The sequence below is a fragment of the Eutrigla gurnardus genome (genome assembly GCF_963514095.1).
Source record: "Eutrigla gurnardus genome assembly, chromosome: 4".
Classification (NCBI taxonomy): Eukaryota; Metazoa; Chordata; class Actinopteri; order Perciformes; family Triglidae; genus Eutrigla; species Eutrigla gurnardus.
Genome location: NC_139918.1, coordinates 19358567 through 19377388, shown reverse-complemented (window position 1 = coordinate 19377388; position 18822 = coordinate 19358567). Strand labels below are relative to the sequence as shown.

The 18822-nt window shown below is 40.5% G+C and overlaps 5 protein-coding genes across 8 annotated transcripts in view; 3 read left to right on the top strand and 2 right to left on the bottom strand.

The window, feature by feature from the left end:
* LOC311012724 (SH3-containing GRB2-like protein 3-interacting protein 1) overlaps positions 1–3356 on the top strand; it is a 42597-nt gene extending 39241 nt beyond the window's left edge. Inside the window, exons 25-26 of the mRNA XM_084008341.1 lie at positions 10–174; positions 285–3356. Coding sequence (XP_083864467.1) covers positions 10–174; positions 285–307 — 188 coding nt within the window. The 3' untranslated portion in view covers positions 308–3356. The remainder of the gene's footprint in view (positions 1–9; positions 175–284) is intronic.
* Positions 3357–3470: 114 nt separating this feature from the next.
* dynlt5 (dynein light chain Tctex-type family member 5) lies at positions 3471–5323 on the top strand. The gene is made up of 5 exons (XM_084008929.1): positions 3471–3576; positions 3968–4123; positions 4298–4386; positions 4752–4876; positions 4967–5323. The coding sequence occupies exons 2-5, from the start codon at positions 4005–4007 to the stop codon at positions 5168–5170; spliced, it is 537 nt and encodes a 178-aa protein (XP_083865055.1). The 5' UTR covers positions 3471–3576; positions 3968–4004; the 3' UTR covers positions 5171–5323.
* Positions 5324–5395: 72 nt separating this feature from the next.
* Positions 5396–6665, bottom strand: LOC311013046 (relaxin-like; the record flags this gene model as incomplete). The annotated part of the gene is made up of 2 exons (XM_084008930.1): positions 5617–6665; positions 5396–5529 (listed from the first exon to the last, which is right to left on the bottom strand). The coding sequence occupies exons 1-2, from the start codon at positions 5807–5809 to the stop codon at positions 5396–5398; spliced, it is 327 nt and encodes a 108-aa protein (XP_083865056.1). The 5' UTR covers positions 5810–6665.
* Positions 6666–7068: 403 nt separating this feature from the next.
* On the top strand, positions 7069–13875 carry mier1b (mesoderm induction early response 1b, transcriptional regulator). 3 transcript variants are annotated; one of them, XM_084008326.1, is made up of 13 exons: positions 7069–7123; positions 7908–7932; positions 8912–9060; positions 9253–9438; positions 9547–9676; positions 9783–9850; positions 10221–10293; positions 10383–10534; positions 10939–11020; positions 11160–11254; positions 11675–11721; positions 12812–12939; positions 13159–13875. In XM_084008326.1, the coding sequence occupies exons 1-13, from the start codon at positions 7115–7117 to the stop codon at positions 13473–13475; spliced, it is 1461 nt and encodes a 486-aa protein (XP_083864452.1). In that variant the 5' UTR covers positions 7069–7114; the 3' UTR covers positions 13476–13875. The 3 variants fall into 3 exon arrangements, with proteins under 3 accessions (XP_083864452.1, XP_083864450.1, XP_083864451.1); XM_084008324.1 differs by having other exon boundaries at positions 11594–11721; XM_084008325.1 differs by having other exon boundaries at positions 7103–7123; positions 8954–9060; positions 11594–11721.
* Positions 13847–18704, bottom strand: LOC311012721 (nucleotide sugar transporter SLC35D1-like). Of its 2 annotated transcripts, XM_084008336.1 has the most exons (13): positions 18436–18700; positions 17449–17482; positions 17283–17369; positions 17111–17178; positions 16961–17032; positions 16818–16886; positions 16642–16744; positions 16463–16555; positions 16307–16374; positions 16144–16222; positions 15976–16058; positions 15845–15897; positions 13847–15736 (listed from the first exon to the last, which is right to left on the bottom strand). In XM_084008336.1, the coding sequence occupies exons 1-13, from the start codon at positions 18645–18647 to the stop codon at positions 15726–15728; spliced, it is 1032 nt and encodes a 343-aa protein (XP_083864462.1). In that variant the 5' UTR covers positions 18648–18700; the 3' UTR covers positions 13847–15725. The 2 variants fall into 2 exon arrangements, 1 of the variants encoding a protein (XP_083864462.1); XR_014597066.1 differs by lacking the exon at positions 13847–15736 and having other exon boundaries at positions 16144–16185; positions 18436–18704.
* Between the last annotated feature and the right edge of the window lie 118 nt (positions 18705–18822).

Genomic DNA, 18822 nt, shown 5'->3' with positions numbered 1-18822 from the left:
TTCCTAAAGGAGTAGGGGCTCTTTTGGGCCGGTTCCAGACGACAGAAGGACCCTGTAAACCCTCCCAGCTGGCAGTCCAGTTCAGCAGTGAGGGATGCACTCTGTCGGGGTGCGACATCCAGCTGGTTGGGACCGGATACCGGCTATCGCTGATCAAGAAGAGATTTGCTGCAGGTCAGTTTGAGTATCGAACATGTGTGACTTCTTCGGTGTCGTCATCTAAATGCACACACACTCCAGCCTGAACCCCTCCACTCCTCTGACATGTTTCGTTCTCCTTACAGGGAAATATTTGGCGGATAATTAGCGGACCTGTTTGTGAACGGAACCAAAAGAATCAATGGCTTTTGACTGTGAAGACTATGGATCCATCTCATGTTTAGTTAGAATCGTTAGAATCAATGGTTGAGATTGAACAGAATAACAGAACACACACACACACAGATGATATTTGACTTCATAACATCATAGTCAGGAAACTGACTGCTGCTGAGTTTATGCAAGTAAATAAGAATCATTCGTTTTGTGTACTTGGAAGACCTATGGGCTAACATGGAGTAAAACATAGGGAGCCTGATTATTTGTTCTTGTTAACATAATTGTGGATTCATAGAGAGATCCAGCCTTATTCATTGCAGTTCCTTTTGTCTAACTGGTCGTCATTGCAAATGCACTGTAAAAGATAATGTGAATAGATTATATAATATGAAAACAATCTTAAACACGGTGGAAAAGGCTGGAAAATTCAATTTAAAAAAAAGGTATTGTAGAATCGTTGCTTTACAGTTGTATTTCAATAAATCTTAGGTTCCATGGTAATATCTGATTTACACTGCCACATCAAATCAGATTTTTCTCCCCAATGTGTTACCGATCTTTATTATTGTCTCAGCAGAATTTATGTTTCTCTGTAGACAGCTTTTGAAATGACACAGCCCGTTCTATCAGGCTTTTGATTGAAGGCGACTGGTCAGTTCTCTGTTCAAAAGGACCTGCAGCACTGGAACAGCATCAGCACTCTTAATATGAAGGTGCTTTTTTTATATGGAATTATATTTGTGTCTCAATCCAGATCACACGGTGGGGAATTTTGAGCACAGTAAAACTTGGTTGCAAGAACATGGATTATATTTTGTAGACAGATTATCATCATGCAAAGAATAAAAAAAAAAAGAATGCCTTATCCCTAATTTAAATTCAAGCTTTTCATTCAAATTTAAATATCGATATTTTTTATATGTTAACACTTGATCACAAAAGTACTTGTATGTTAATGAGGTTGCTTGTAGTGACAAAAACCCATAGAGGATTATCGCCCGAATCGTTCAGTTAATGGTTTTAAATCATGAAATTGCAGGATCAAATTCACTTTTTTAAAGGGATTCCATTAATGGTTACAACGCCTTAGTTGTCTATATCTGGCAGTAATGAGACAGCGTAGTCTGCAAGCTAATCAAATGCAGACTAACTTTGAAACAGTATTTCATAAAAATGGGTGTGTAACTGATATATGTGTGGCTGTGGTCCGCCTGCTTGCCATTCTACTACTACCTACTTAGCAGATAGATTTATTACTGTGTACTTATGTGGTCAATAGAAGAATAGATTTTTGAGTGATGATAATTTCCCTGCAACATTATCATTCATGTGCCTGCAAAAAAAAAGCGTATGTGGTCTCATCCCACGATCAGGATCAAAACACATTCATGTAATGCTATACTTTTAACGCATGCAGCTTTTACCACTACTTTGATGGAAATTTGCCATTAATGGGTCATGTGTACGGGGAGTTGAAACTGTCAGTTAATGACCAGTTACAGCAGTTTGACCTTCTGAAGAGCAAAAGCATCACTTTACCACTCTAGGCACGTGCAATGCTGAGATCCATCAACTGTCCCACATCACCGGACTTTAGTGGTATTGGTGGTGGTGGTGGTGTGTGAATGGTCAAAGTGTGTAACAATAATGTGATATTTGTGTGAATAACAGAAGCTGCTACTTTCTTTGGAGGACCTTGGTTACTTTGTTCTGTTAATGTTACAGAATTTGTGTTTGGAAGGGCCTTATGATGTTAGACGTGTACGGAGCCAGACTTGAGTGCCATACGGTGGCGAGAAGGAGCTTTAAGTTTCAGGAGGATATAGATAATAATAATGGGTTAATGGATAATGGGATCTGGGTTGACCATTATAGGAGTTGCCTTTGATGCTGCTTAAAAAAGAAATTGGCCAATCTCTTTGACCGTGATCTTTGACAGAGGTCTTTATGAAGATTATTGGGGACACCACAGAGTAATGAAAATAAACGTCTATCAAGAAGACAGCACTATTCATGTCCCTGTTTTATTTTTCTTCCCTTTCCACCATGTTAAATAAATGTTTTATCATTTTCTAATAGCAATATTTAAGTGTAAAAAGTGTACATAGAAAGCTATGTTTCAAATATTTCTCTGGGCATATGGATGTGTCTGTGATTGTCTCTTGGTTTATTGATGTCAGCACTCATGATGAATTAGGTCCTATGTAACAACACCGCCGCCCTTCATCTATTGTTTTACATGTGGGTTTCTTGTACCAAAAAAAAAAAAAGTGTTACTGTTGATGAATTACTCCAAACGGTGCCGCATGAAATCTGCATTTTGTCCATTCCGGTCATGTCAATGCAATACCAATTAATCCATTTCAATAAGGTCATGATGTGTGTTATCGTATAATTGTGCTATGAGAGGAGATTGTTTTGCCTTCACTTAAGCCACTCTCTCTGTTTTGCTGTTGTTGCACCTTCAGAAGCTCATCGTCAATACATTTGGCATGTATTCATTGATATTCTCATTCCACACATCCGATATAGGTGTTTGGCATTCTCCTGTGTTTGACTTCCACACAAAACACACCATAAATTTCATTAATAAAAAAAAAAAAATAGAATGGCATCATGTCACATACTCACTCATGTTGATATGTGTTTGAACATCACATTTTATAGAATGTGTTATTGTGTTGTTTCACAGATTGGGCCGAGGTGTAATATTTCATGTACTTCTTAGAATAATTCTTTTTTTTAAACATGTTTATTTTGGTTAGTCAAGAACAACAGTGCTTCTGTTAATTCCGCTTATGTTTTATCTTCGCCTTATTTTTGAGCATACACTCAAGTCCTCCAAATACGGGAGGGTTTCTGTAAGTTTATTTTTTCTACAACTCTGGCTGTTTTCCTTTCACTGCGTTAGACACAGAATATGCAAACATGCCATGTAAATTTCCCATTCAAATATTTTGAAAGTAAATATATGAAGAAAAAAAAATCAATATAATGTAATACCTGTTTTACTTGGTAATAAAGAAAAGGAAATATGAAATGTGTATCTCCCTCTCATTTGCTCAAAGATACTGATTTTGGCCAAAGATACTGATATTGGCCAGATTGTATCTGTGGAGCATTTTAGCAGCGAGAAGGCTTCCTGCATGGAAGCCCCTCCCACTGACTGATGGCTGATGGTCGCCAGGACAACGCCACGCTCTACTGGGGTTGTTGGCTACCTTGTTCTGCTGCTCGCTTCAAGACGTACTGGAATCGGTAAAAACGTGTTAAATTCCCCTCCGTGATATATTTCTGTATGACCCATTTGGCCCGACATGATAGAAAACTATACTGTTCTCCAAAGCTAGCCAAATAACGCGTTTACAAACACGCCAACTCCTGTTAGTTTAGCTAATGTAAGCTAAAAAGAAGCTAGCATAGCCGTTTCTGCATAGTTTTAAAGTTAAACGCTTTTATTTCGTGTGTTTGATTCGGGAGTTCAACCGTTAGAGTTAGCTAACGTTACCTTGTACCGTCACAAGTGTGTGTGTGTGTGTGTGTGTGTGTGTGTGTGTGTGTGTGTGTGTGTGTGTGTGTGTGTGTGTGTGTGTGTGTGTGTGTGTTGTTTAACTAGATATTAATTGAGCCAACATCAACAAATATTAAGGTTTTCATCCTGCAAAGACTAGCAAGTGCAAGCTGCCATGTCTGACCTGTGCCCGCTCAAAGACAAAACCCAAAGAAGAGAGAAGAGGACGGGCAAGGCGCCCTCAGAGGCAAGCCATGGAGTCAGAGGCAAAGAAACCACTGGCAGGATTAAGGAGTGAGTGGGCTGATATTCACCTTTTATCAATCTTGCATTTTATATCAGTCATCTTTATGAATCATACCTAACTGACTTACTTAACCAGACATATGCACATCAGGTCAGTCAACCAGTGTGTACATACCATGGCACTTTTCCTTACAGTTTCTTCAATGTGATCCTGTCTTTCAGCTCTATCAGTACTGTGTCTTACATGGATGAACTACACCATGATGACAACGCTCGGATGGCCATAACAACAGAGAACACTTACCAAACAGGTGAGAATATAATCACCTGCATGGTAGACATTCTGCACCTAACAGCATTATAACCAACCACAGATGCACTGTAATAGTTTAATACAACAGCTATTCGATTTTCGATCATGAAACTAAAATAATAACATTTTTAGCCATTTTTAGCCTCCTTTTACTCCAAAAAACATGCTAGGTAGGTAGGGATGCAAGATGAAAGTACTGTATCAAAGCAGCAGACATTTCAATGCAACATCAATTGTGATTTCAATTGATTTGCTTTCCAAGAGCAGATCAATGCATCACAATATTTGTGTACTAACCAAAGCTACTACACAAGAAGAAAAACTATTTATTTGGTATTTTTGCCTTTGTTTTTTGGACTACAGGACCTCACAAACGCATCCCAGTTCCTGCTGTCACAGACATACTGAAGGACGTACTTACCAGTTACCTCCAGCAGGAAAAATATGAAGTAGAATGGTCTCAAAAAATGACAAAGACAATATGTGAGGTAAATACGACTGAAAAAGCTTATTCACACACCTTTGAAACGCCTTTATTCCTGTTCACTCAGTTTCATTCTTTTGATCATCCCTCCCAGGTGATAAGAGCCCGTGTGAAGGACCTCATGATTCCCCGATATAAGATCATCGTCCTGGTCCACATAGGCCAGTTCACCGGACAGAGCATGCAGATCAGCAGCCGCTGTCTGTGGGATGCATCTACCGACACCTTCACCTCCTACTCCTTCAAGAACAGCTCCCTGTTTGGTGTGGGAACTGTCTACGCTGTTTACTTTGAGTGAAACATGAACACATTGAGTGACTTACACAAGACTCACTTTCCTTATTCCTGGCATATATTTTGCCGGGTATAAAATTATAAAACAAGAATTTTAAGCAGAGTTCAAGTTGGTTTTATTAATTTTGAATGGAAAATAAAATCACATTGTCCTAATGATGTTCAGGACGATTTTGTTTTAAACTAGTGAATAGCAGATTGATGACGACCCCATTTGGGATTTTCCTCTCTAGCAGAGCATGGAGAGGTCACTCCTTCGACAGCCTATTTGACAGCACACTGATATTAGTGCCTGGTTTTGGTCCCGCCTTTGCCGGTTCATCGCTGCCACATCTGTCGTCTTCAGTTTCGGCTCTCTGCTACCTGCCAAGATATCAGTCTTATCAGTCACTTATTTTACAGTCGTTAACACAACCCCAAAACTACAAATTCCAGCGTCTGTGCACTCACCATCTTGCAAAGTCTCCTCTTCTCCCATCAGCCTTCTCCACCTGGATCCTCCACAGGTATACACGACCGCTCGCACAAACGCCCGTCCACACAGCCTCAGTGCGTTGGCGCTGTCCTGTGTCTGTACCTGTGTCTGTACCTGTGTTGCACACAAAACGCCCAGCAGCATCGCGAGCAGGATTAGGGATCTCATGTTGTTTATTCTCAGAAAACATCTGTCCTGACCAACCCTTTTTATGATGAGTCTCCGGTGATGTCACGCACTCTCCCCAACTCTTCCTGCTTAAATAAGCGTGATTAATCTTCGGAAAACCATCATATTGCTTTTAACAACGGATGTCAATCCGGTCGTTCGGGATATGTGTGGGAATCTAGGCCATTGTGATCATCACTGATTGACTACAATTTCGTTTGGGCAAAGAGGAGGAAAAGCTCTTTTATGTGCGAACTGCAGATTTTTTATTGCCATGGATTTAGTAAAGTGTTGCTTAATGGATCGCTTGAGACACCCATCCTACAACAAACTGAGGTGATAGCTCTCTACATAGCAACATAGTGGCGCGTGTGCCCACTATCAGGAACATAAATCTTTGATTCCGAGAAGAGACGGCCGCACAACCGGGACTGTGTCATGGAAGCAAATTGAGCTTGAAATAGTCATTACCATCCCATTTTTAGACATCAATAGTACAACCAAAATCTAGAATATTGTTTGAATTTTAAATGTATCTTGAATTAACCTTTTCAGTGCAGCTTTTTTTTAAATTAAAGCAGAAATAGACCATTTTCATAGCAGGGATGGAGGATTTTTTGTCATATGAGACAATACACGTGTGATTGTCAAGTCCAGTTCAAACGTTTCATAACATGTTGTCTGAATTTGTTCCATGTTAAATGTGCATGCGGAGGACTGAACATCATCTTGAGTGTTCCCTTAAAATCTGGAAACAAAGCTGCACTCAGTGTTGCCCACGTAATCAGAATAAGAGCCTGGATTGCTGATGTACAAAAGTTTCATAACTTTGGAATACTTTTGCTGTCGTGAATACGAAGTAGGCCTATAAAATATTTCCTGGATTCTCACTTTGTTATGGATTTGTCATTTGTTATGAGATTCATCTTCTTTTTAAAAACATAAAATGGTGGGTCAATATTATATCCCGACTATAGTAAGGCAACTTCTCTTAGGTAAATTAGAACAAAATACATGAACACATTTTGCATTTATCTATTCCTTACTAATGATTTCTCATTTTAGAGTATATTACTATTTGGATTTCATTGGTTTAGTTTGACGTTCAGCTTTTTTAAACACAATTTAGTCTTATATGTTTACGTTTGAGTATTGTTTTCACGAGTCTGACATTACATAATGAACATGATAAGTCACTGCATCATCCATGCTTTGGAAGCGCTATGTTCTTGATACTGCAGGTGGGCGGGGCTTTACATCCGGGAACTACCGCAACCCCTGACGTGACCCTGCAGGATTGCAAACATGGCGGAGGTAAGAAAGTGAAATAAATATTCGGAAAAAAATATATTTCTACTGCAAAATAGTAAGTTCAGTCTAATGGTTACATCGTCTGCGAACTGTAGCTCTAACACACGAAATTACGAATCAGACGTTTGCGTTGTTAGATAACAGCCATTTCTTGACACAAGCATGTTTGATAAACTTCGGATTTAGCTAGCGTTAGCTGCGCTAGCCCTGGCGGAAGGTAGCTGCGGCGTTAGCGATGTTACTTGGCGGTTTTGTTGAAGAATACTGAACTATTTATGTTGACGTTTTAAATCGGGTACGTAGCAGTAGTTTCACGGTTAGAGCAGTCAGTGTGTTGTTTTTTTCGATTAGTATAGGCAGGCAGATGATGCCAAGTGTAACTTGGACGCGTTAGCTAAATATATAAAGGAGATTTAGCTTTTCTGTTTGTATGTAAGTTAGCCAGATGAGTTAACGACCTAATAAGCACTCGCCTGTTAGCTAACCGTGGTTGAATGCAGGCGGTAAACACCACTGTAGCTGTGCTACTATTTGGATGTTGCACACATTTCTCCACAGGAAGTGAGACAGTGTTCTTTGTTTCTTTTCTTATTGAACTGCACTCAGTTTTTAGGACACAGGGTCGAGCGCGCTTTTTCTCTGTACTCTCATCGTTGCCCCCTGTCAGAGCAACTTAGTAGCTACGTCAAGTCATACACAGCAGCGAAGCGTTTCTATGTGTGCATCTAATGGGATGTTTGCCTCTGAAGATGTTCTTTAACTTTAATTTATCTCTTCCGTTTTCCAGCCCTCCGTCGGGAATTCGAGCCCAGGTACTTAAAGTTGGAGCCTTTCTGTTGTTTGGATGCATGGAAACACGTTTCAAATGTATTGTTAACAATATATTCATATATCTGACGCATGAAAAAACGATAAATGGGAAAAAAGGGAAGCACCTTCGATCAAAATTTAAAACACAGGATCCGAACCTGCTATTATTCCCAAATTGATTGATCGTCTTATGGCGTTAAATTTTAAATAATTGTGTTATTATATTAATTGCAATGACAAACACATTAACACATTATATTAAACTGTTTGTAGTATGTGTTTTCTGATTTGTTTACACCAATAATGTTTGTAAACAACAGGAAAACACTTTTTTAATCATGGTTGCTCTATACACTTTTTTATTATTATTTGCAAAATACTTATTTTGCAGCTCCTAGTCAAACCTATGTGAATATATCTGAAATGTATCTATTCAGGCTAGGGGTGGGCGATCAGATTCTATCTGCAATCAGAGGTTTTGCCCTAGTGTTGATGCCCCATTGCTGTCTTGCTGTATTAAGCCATTGTGGGAAATGCTGTAAATCAATGAATGTGATTGCTTTATGGTAATGTTAGATTTAAAGAAGTTTTGCATCAGTATGATGAAGTTACTTTGGTTATTGATAATCAGTTCCCTACATTTGCCAAGACATTCCCATCTGGATGTTTCATCTTTTATATCTTGGATTTGTCAGCTCTATGAAACATTGATAGACACAGGCTTCTGAAGAAATAAGCAAACAAGGTTTAATTTTTATGAGTGTACGATAGAATTAAATATATTCATAAAGCACATATAAATATACATATAGTGGGATTGAAGATTTGATCCATATCACCCGCCCCTACAACTGAATATATCTGATCTACATGTATATTCAGTCAATAATACTGGTTGGACTTTTATTGGATTCATTCCATTGGTTAATGTTTCAATCAGTCAAATTTTGCGATATGGCTTTCATTTTTGGTGTTTTGTAGGAGGTTCAGCAGGTTCCGATGACCATGATTTTGACCCATCAGCAGACATGCTTGTCCATGATTTTGATGATGAACGCACCCTGGAGGAAGAAGAAATGTTGGAAGCTGCAGATGAGACTAACGCCAACGAGATTGAAGATCTTGCACGGGTGAGTTTCAGCTCATATTTGTTTTTTTAAATGCTGTGTAGCTCTGCATTTTAGCAGTCTTCTTCAATTTGGGAATAATTGTGGGTCCCAATCCTAAGTTTCAAATTCACATTTAGACCATATTCATTCCTTTAGGCATCAAATTTAGTTAATTTTACAGTTCAGCAAATTGAGTTGCTTTTCTTTCAACAGGAGGGAGAGATGCCCATTCATGAGCTGCTGAGTCTGTACGGTTATGGAGGCGGTTCACCAGCAGATGAAGATGATGAGGAGGAGGAAGAACCAGAGGAAGAAGAGGAGGATGAGGAAGAGGATGAGGAAGAGGACCTCGACAATGATGAAAGCAGTAGAAGCACTGGCGAGTTAAAAAGAAATGAGGTATGTTTCTTGAGTGTCTTGACAGCGATGTGGTTTCCAAACACTTCCAAAATGTATTTGTGTCCACTGATTGTTTGCTATGTTTCATGTATGAAAATGTGTTTTCAGGGTGAGGGAGTTAAGATCTCATCAGGACAGGGGGATGAGGCCCAGGCAACCTCCGAGGTCCGCACACGCTCAGTTAGGACCCTTGGCACGGCAGAACTCATTCGTCCTCAGAAACTCAAGTACTTTGAAAGTATGTGCAATCTCAGCTCACCTTCTCTTGCTTCTTTCCTCGTTTTGCAACTAAATGCACTTTGTGTATATCTACCAGGTTAAATGGTTATGACATTTTGTCTCAGGTAACAATGATGCAGAGGAGGAGTCGGATGAAGATGAGGACTATGTTCCATCTGAAGACTGGAAAAAGGTGTGTACAAACTATCCATCAGTGTCACTTGAACTGCCAGTTGACGGTTTGATTTATACCACGCTGCTAAAAACATTTGTCAGAACAAAAACTGCATGGTTCCTTTTGAATGCTAAACACCTTGATCAAATTAATTTGCATACAGACTACCTCTTGTTATGTGAGCAGTGTCACCTTACATTTGTCTAATCCTTTTGGCTTTTTAAAATACACAACTCAATAAACAACCAGAAATATTTACAATGAGGAATGCATTAACAAAAATACAAAGGTGTGCTGAAATAACTTATTTTTCATGGTGTAAAAAAAGGAAAAAGAATTGCAGTCAAAGTAACTGTCAGTCTAAAACCTGTGTGTCTATTCCCAACAGGAAATCATGGTGGGTTCCATGTATCAGGCAGAAACTCCTGTTGGCCTCTGTAAATATAAAGACAATGAAAAAGGTAAGCTGGACACTGCATGTGTTCTTTCTGGGTCCAAAGTTGATACAAAAGTTTGACATTGCTTTGTTTTCTGTTAATTTCTCTGGTAGTTTATGAAAATGATGACCAGTTGTTGTGGAACCCCGAGTGTCTTCCTGAAGGCAAAGTGGTGGAGTTCTTGACAGAGGCATCGAGGCGGACGGGAGAGGAGAAGGGAGTGGATGCAATCCCAGAGGGATCCCATATCAAAGACAATGAACAGGTGACGGCAATATATCCGTAGCTTTGTGTTGGAGGATAAGATTGGCCAAATCCCATGAAAACACTGAAACCGTAACAGTTGATGCTGTTGTCTGTGTGACCAAAGCCTGATATATCTTGTTTCTCTGTGCTATTGTCTTAAAAGCTTAAAAAACCCACAGTGAGACATACTTTTGTACTCCTGTTTGAGTGATGTTGGCTAAAGACAAGCATGCACAGTTTTACTAATTACTGCATTACTAATACTCATTTGTCGTTCTTTTCATGGGTTTGTTGACTTTAAGAAAAATTAGGAATAACGCCAGCATGAACGCATTAAATAAATGAGTTGTGATCAGTCTATGACATGTTTATAGCTTTTCACGTGGTTAATGTAAACCTGTTTGATCATTTGTTTCCCTGTAGGCGTTGTATGAACTAGTGAAGTGTGACTTTGACACAGAGGAAGCTTTAAGAAGACTTAGATTTAATGTAAAAGCAGCCAGAGGTAAGTAGACAATCCAGCACGTATTGATCTGTAGTTGTCTCTGATGTGGCATGTTTGGGGTAAAATGTATGTGTTTCTGTGCTTGGATCATCTTCAGACCTTGCAGGTGCAAGATTAACACTTATTCTCTCTGCAACAGAGGAGCTATCTGTCTGGACTGAAGAGGAATGTAGAAATTTTGAACAAGGACTAAAAGCTTATGGGAAAGATTTTCATTTAATACAGGCCAACAAGGTAAGAGAAGTGTTTGCAAGTCACAATAATTAACCATTTCTGATAAATATATCACACGCATACACATTGATAACGTCATTTTGAAAATCACAATATTAATTTTAAATGTATGTGGATGTTTTTTCTGTGGCTGTGATGCTCAGGGTTGAAATCAACCTTGTTGCATTTTGAGACAAATCAAATTGACTTTTGCATTCATAGTGTCTGTAGATCATATGACCTTTGTCAGAGTCCAAAGCAATAATTTGATTTGTCTCTCTGTTTGAAATTGTACTGCATCTATCTTTTGAGACGATGGTAATAATGGTTATTTCATGTCTGCTGAATTAAATCTTTCAGGTGAGAACTAGGTCTGTAGGAGAATGTGTGGCCTTTTATTACATGTGGAAGAAGTCTGAGCGTTATGATTTCTTTGCACAGCAAACCAGACTTGGGAAAAGGAAATACAACCTACACCCCGGTGTCACGTAAGTTTTAAAATGCATATATGTATGTGTATATACATACACACAGTTGTGTGTAAATAATTAATGGGAGAAATTGTATTCCTGTTTCAGGCTCATGTGTTTGGTCATGTTCGTAAACAGACACGCGTTACATTTTAAGCTTTTATCAAACACCGATATCTTAAATTAGTGCAAAATTAGATTCTCTTTTTAGAAAACAAAAAGTGGCGGATGGATTTATATTGAGAATACTTACATATAAGTGTAATGCAGAAGGTTCGTTCATGGATGATTTTGTCAGGACTTTTATTTTAGAAAGGGTTACTTAAGTCCTTTTTCTTGAGTTTATTCCTGGAGTCTCCTCTATATATAGAAGATGTATAGAATCTGAGATGTTCCACTTCAGTGAAGGTTTCCCATGTGGTTTAGGTGTCAGATAACAAACGTATGACTCCCCTGAAAGGTGGTGTCTGTTTGCTACTTTATGTATTGTATTATAGTGAATACTTGGAAGGCAGTTCTAACCTGATATAATTGCAGTTTATGCCAAATACTGATTCATAAGTAGAGATTGTATACATTTTGTCTTTTGCTACAATTCATGAATATTATTTAACATTAATTTGCTGCCACAGTTGAACACTTAATGAAAGACCTTGTGTTATTCCAGGCCAAAGGAATGAAATGGCAGCAGTGAAGCCAGAGTTGAATGAAAACGATAAAACTGTCAAGACTGGGACTACCCTAATCTGTCTGGGGGAGTTAATTAAATTAACTTGGCTTTACTGATAATTTTTCTGTATGGGAGACAAATGCCTAAAGGAACAATGATGTATATCACATCGTATGTGGCGTCGTAACCGCCAATACCACCTTGGCAACCACAGCAACACACAGTTCTAAAGCAAATTGTTGAGATTATTGATCACATGTATATCCTAACAATCTTGTATCAAACTCTACAATTCATGATGCAGTGTCAGACCCTCACTGGGACACAGCTGCGCGTTCTGTTAAGACAGACCAGGCCACGTACACTTGGTTGGTATTTTTCACCATGTCAAGAGTGGGGGTTGCGTGTAACAGCTTGTGCGCTAATGTGTATCAACAGAGACTACATGGACAGATTACTGGACGAGACAGAGAGCGCCACGTCCAGCAGGGCAGCTTCACCTCCTCCCACCACCTCCAGCAGCAGCGCCAGCCATTCAGAGAGGGAAGACAGCAGCAGCCAGAATGGTGAGCTGATGAATACAAAGCACTGATATGAGTGTTTTTTTTCGTCTTGGTGATAAATGTCCAGCCATGCAAATATGTCTTCTGACAGATCTGCGGTTTTAAGTTGTTTTCTATTTCATTTGACATAGTAAACATCATGTAAACAAATCGTACAGTTTTTTTTATTTAGGTAACGCAACATTTGTCTCAAACCACACACTTCTGATTTTTCGTTGCCAGGTCTCGCAAGTCACAATTCAAGTCACCCAGTGGATGGCACTCCGCTGCCCCCAGTAAATCAAGTAAAACCCGAGTCCGTTCAGTCCAACGGTCCCTCCCATGCATCGGTGGAAGCTCCTGCTTCCATTTCAGACAGCAACTCCAACGGCTGCAGCCAACCCGCTGCGCCCAGCCACGACCAAAACGGTTCTCTGGAGCCTCCGCTGGAGCACAGGGACATTGCAACAGCACATGAAAGGCCGACCAAGAGATGCAGAATGGAGGCAGAGCCGTTGGGCCAAAGTGAGGTGGAACCATCCAGAACACAGGAGAACTGAGGGATACAGTGTTGGGTGATGTAGACTAATAGACACTCGATTGGAAGGGGTACATTGTCCCTACATCCCTATTTATGGGCAGGAGTGATGATGGGGATGAAGAAAGAGGAGCCCCCTAGCCAGTGAGCGCAATGGCTCTCTAGATGAGGTCAAAGATCACTGAAAATCCCACCTTAAAGGATAATATCCAACAAAACTGCAGCTGGTCCTCCAGGAGGGGGATGTGGTCTCCCCGTCCCTACCACCCATCCATGTACTGACTGCCTGCAGAGCTCATCCCAAAGTCCCGTCAACTCCTAGAAAACATCTTCTATTCATCGACATTATTCCCTTTTTGGATACTGACTGACAAAATATTGCCAAGAATTTCCTTCTTTTTTTTTTTTTTTTTCTATTTGTACTCTAAGAAAATAAATCACCTGTGATATTTTTTTACACAAGAGATATTTATATTTTTAACAAAAGAAGACTATGATAGGTAACTGCTGTTCAAGCTCTTTGAACATTTGATGAAACAGGGGACACGTTTGAAACAAATATATGCTTAGGTTGTCAAAACGAGGCAACCTAGGCAAACACGAGATGAGTAAGGCCGGTGCTGTCGCTGCCTCTGTTTAGTTGCACTTTGATTGTATGTTTCTCAACTTTATTGATGGGGAGTGGTGTTGAAACCCAGCAGAAATACATTTTCACTCCTCCTCTGAACCCGCTCCGGCCTCGATCACCGCTGTTTGTTTAATTCTGAGAAATAGACCAATGGGTTAGTCCCCCCACAGGTTTGTTTGTGTAAAGCAGCTGACATCAGTGATGTCCTGTATTATATAACTCATGTAGGAGATCGCTGTATTTTTGGATTTTCATAGTCGGTGCTTTGCTCAACGCTTTGTTTTTACTAGACAGAATGTCCGTGATTTTTAATGTAAAGTTTGTATAGATTTCTTACCTTGAGCAGTTGGTACATTTTTTTATAACTGTCTGTTCATCTCTGTGTGTTCTGGTCTTCCTTGTAGGCTGCTGTGCTTTTCATTGAGAAATCCCATGTTGCTCTGAGGTGGATGTATTATATATATATTAAAAAAAAAAGTAGCCATTCCTCTTTCCCTCTGTTTAGCAGTACTTACCATTCCTGTGTGACCTTGCACAACGTGAAATGTTTGTTGCAGAGAGCATCATCATTTGTGCATAGATAAGCACCTCGTTGTGGTTGCGGTGTGCTGCTTGCCTTCGGTTTAAAACCTCTGCTTACTCAAAGTGCTTCGTCTCAACCAATATTTCCTGACTTTCCTCGGCAAGTGGCTTCAGAGCAGCGAACCAGACTAGGTTGACATGGGGCATGTGACCTGGAAGACCTTTATTTGTTTTGGTACAGTAGCTGTTCAGCTTGACGCTAACGTGTTTTACTTTGTACTGCTTTGAACTTACATTCACAAATTAAGATAAGTTTGTCTCAATATCGTTGCTCCATGTAGTCTTTTATTTCCCTTTTGTTGACGATGACGTGTTTTTATTTTTTCCCCCCTCCCTTTCTCCTCTAAATGAGAACATAAATGAATAAAAATGAAGTTGTATTCCAAAACTGGCTATGAATGGAATGACATAACCTATATTTAATAAATGTATTAATGAGCGGTCATATTGTGAGTTTTCCAACTGAGCACACTTGAATGCAACAAAAATGCAACACTTAATTGGATTTAAAGAAAGGATCAACACTTCCTTTAGCCTTTATTAATACAATACTCAGATGCATGAATGTTAAAATACTTGGGTGGCGTTTTTGGCTTCGAAGAAACTCCTTATTGTGATTACACGTAAAACAGGACAAAAATCTGTATGTGCAAAAATGACTAACGCAGTTAGCCACTTTCAGTTCAGCCTAATATCAGCTGACCTTAGGAATATACTTTTCTGCTCGGAAAGGATCAATTAAAAGCCAGTATGGGGAGTATTGTATTATAATATTACAAAAATTCTAAAATGATCCTTTTATGTTGCTGATAAATACAAATGCTCAACATGTATACAATCAGTGAATTCTAATTATAAAAAGGTTAAGGCAATTGGTCTTAAAAACAAAATTTGATTTCTGGTAAAACTTTAACGATTGGTGCAAAAACATGCTGACGAAATACATAAAATTGTAAAACATTTTGACAGCACAGTTTAAAAATATATCTCCACATTCAGAACACACTAACCACATGTTCTGGGCGTACGTAGATCTTCATTGTTGGGCTGGGACTCCTCGGTTTACGCCTTTTCTGTTAAATGTAATGTAATTACAATTCACCTGCAGCATGTTCCATTTGTGCATACATTATTTTTAATTTTAGGGAGGTTTCGATGCACGTTATTATAACGATTCTTACTTGTTTGCTCCTGTGTGAAGGTGATGTACGAGTACACCAGGCTTCCAGCGATGCTGTGGGAAACAAAGATGGTCAAAATCTGGCCTCCAGGCAGCAAACACCGGCTCCACGGTGCAAACTGTGAGTCTTACCTGATGTTTAGACCTATGAAGTTAGTCCAGGTGAATATGTAGTCCCCTCCGAACGCCATTCCGATGTAGGTCACGAGGATATTCTGCAGGAGTCACAAGTCACAGCATCACCGCGCACGTCTGCGATCATGACCCACGGAGGGGCGGAGCCAGCGTGAAGTAACGTACCTTAATACAGCCCACGATGGAGGTGGTGAGGGCCGAGTTGTGCTGCGTGCACAGCATGATGGAGTACATTAAAACGAAGCTACGTGACACATTGAGGAGGAATTAGACAGGAGCACTGTGGGATATTATCTATTACTAACAAAGTGATGGATCTAGAGTTTACCCCATGACACAGGAAAGCACAAACTGCACAATAAACAGCTGATCGGACCATCCATCGTAGTCCAAGCCCTGTACACACAAACAGGAGATTCTCAACTCTAAAATCCTAAATACAGAACATAAACATTCAAATATTTGGGAGAAGATCATTGCTTACCACTTGCAGGTCCCCGGAGTAGTAAGCGTAGGCCACAGTGGGGAAAATCATGATTAGAGCATTGTAGTAGAGGATCCCGTATTTGCCCAGCTCCTATTGTGAACAGCAGCGGCACAGTGCGATCCTTCAGGAAACAGTGCAGCAAAAAGGAGGGTCGTATGACTGGCAGCGCCGCTCACCTTGGAGTCCAGTTTCTGCTTCACGTATGCCCCGCTGGCTGCCGTCAGCACGTTGTTCAGCATGATGAAGGTGTATCCCTCCAGGTCAAAAGCTAAATCGGCGCTACAGAATACAACACGTGTCATACGATGAATAATGTTGGTTTATGGGTTGTGCGTGTGTGTGGCCGTCTTACCTGGCGGCAATAAAAGCACCAAAGATCATGGTGAACACTGTGATCTTCACTGGCGTGGAGAAAGTCTTCCTGCGAAGAGAGGAGTTGTTTAAAATCACCTGCATGTGCGAGAACATCCTTGTTGAAAAGTGCCGGAGACTTACTTCAGCAAGAGTCCCTCAAACACCATGGTGAGGAAAATACTGAACCTCCTCAACACTGTAAACATGGGTAAACTAGGAAAAAAGGAACACACGCTAGATCTCTCCGTTTCATATCATATAACAAAGACGCCAAAGAGTAGAAGCTCTCACTTGAGTCGCTGCGTCCCAAACAGCCCTGATATTTGATTCCCGACGTACAGCAAAGGCAGTGGAAACATCTGGAAAAGAGAATGCATTAAATGTTCAAAGCAGTATTCTTAATCTTCAATGTGATGTAATCTTCTTGTATCTCAGTCCCAAGCAGGGAGCGACGCGGTCTCACCTTGCGTGGTACGCTCAAACTCAGTTCTGGAAAGGAGATAACACCCAACATCTTCCCCGTCCTCAGAACCACAATCGTAGCCAACATCTGCAATGAGACACGCAGCGTATCAGGCTGCGTTCAGGCGAACTGGAAGCATCGGTGACTCGACTCAAGGCAAACTTACTTGGCCGATTCCGACACAGGTAGATGATGGAAACCTGTAAAACATGTTCACAAACAACAAGGATTTAATGATCTTGAACAGGGTCACGGATTCTGCATCAAAACATCAAGTAGAAACAGTGATGGATAGTAAAGGGATTACGCTACCAGCAGCAGAAAGGGGACATTTTTTGGCTGTTTCCCACCCTGACAGGAAAAGGAAGGTGTGGAGCTAAACGAGAAACACCTGTGAGCTGGGGGCGGGGCCATCAACTAACAGAAGGCAGCATGGAGAAGAACAGAGAGTGAGGAGTGGAGATGGCTAAAGGAGAAGATCATTTTAAGTTTAATTCAGCTTCTGGACAGCTTTGCTCGAAGATATGAAAGTGATCCGTGAACTGACTGGATTTGGTGAACTTTCTTGGACAACAAGGCTCTGCTGGAGGTGTGCTGATCCCTGGAACAGGTGGGATGAATGGGATCGGATTCACCTTTGTCTCGGTCCTGTTTGGATGCAACTGTGAACTTCCTTGCTTTTCTTGGGCCATTAAGATAAGTCTCCTTCCACACTTCTTCTTCCCCTCCAAACCACACTGAAGTTCCCAAAAGCTAAATAAGCATATAGACACGAATGCATTGTTGTGAGGTAAATTAAGCTATCCAACATTATATTAAGTTAGATTTGACTCCACTAACTTACAATAACTTTAACACAGTATGTTTAGAACTCAACATCTGAATCCTCCACTGCTTAAAGTACACCATTTGATTGGGGACGAGTCTATACTTGTAGGTAAAGGGGTGTGTAGGAGTATATGGCTAATTCCTGGTTGTGTTCCCAGAGTGAGCAAACTGTCAAAACGGGTTGAGGGAGGGAATGAATGAACGACAGTTGGTCTCGTCCAGCTATCGACCCGTCGCTAACTAAAACTGCCCTCTGTGCTCGCTGTCGCTCAAGAAACGAAGCTTTCCGTTACGGTTGCTTGAACTTTGAACCTTTCTGTATTACCTGTAGTTGGTGAGGACGCTTTTGTTGACGACGACGATGAAAAAAGAGCTGACTCCGTAAAAGCCCGCAGCGAACAGTTTCGGATAAACCGCGGAGCTGTGGCCGGAATCGGATGCGGCTCTCGCGGTGGCGGAGGTCGTGGTGGCGGAGGTCGCGTCTCCCGGCGACAACTTTCTGTCTCCATGTCGACGTTTGTGAAGCTCTGCCATCATTTTACGAGCATCGCTTAAATTCGAACGGAAGCCCACGAGTTCTGCTGCACATGCGCACTACAATGTAACCAAAGGCGATGCGGAAAGTTAGCGGCGATTACGGAAACGGAAATAAGGGAAACATCTTGAATCAACTAAATACCGGAGAGCTAACGTTACACACAGGTGTAACCCT

Bases quoted from the DNA above. Each gene is read 5' to 3' on its own strand.
- dynlt5 (XM_084008929.1), top strand. From the start codon at position 4,005: ATGTCTGACCTGTGCCCGCTCAAAGACAAAACCCAAAGAAGAGAGAAG. The intron at 4,124-4,297 runs GTGAGTGGGCTG...CCTGTCTTTCAG, and splicing joins ACCACTGGCAGGATTAAGGA to CTCTATCAGTACTGTGTCTT. The intron at 4,877-4,966 runs GTAAATACGACT...CATCCCTCCCAG, and splicing joins TGACAAAGACAATATGTGAG to GTGATAAGAGCCCGTGTGAA.
- mier1b (XM_084008324.1), top strand. The intron at 9,677-9,782 runs GTATGTGCAATC...ATTTTGTCTCAG, and splicing joins GAAACTCAAGTACTTTGAAA to GTAACAATGATGCAGAGGAG. The intron at 10,294-10,382 runs GTAAGCTGGACA...TTTCTCTGGTAG, and splicing joins ATATAAAGACAATGAAAAAG to TTTATGAAAATGATGACCAG.
- LOC311012721 (XM_084008336.1), bottom strand. From the start codon at position 18,647: ATGATGGCAGAGCTTCACAAACGTCGACATGGAGACAGAAAGTTGTCG. The intron at 16,223-16,306 runs GTAAACTCTAGA...TGTGTCACGTAG, and splicing joins GTGCTTTCCTGTGTCATGGG to CTTCGTTTTAATGTACTCCA. The intron at 16,059-16,143 runs GTACGTTACTTC...TGACTCCTGCAG, and splicing joins CCATCGTGGGCTGTATTAAG to AATATCCTCGTGACCTACAT.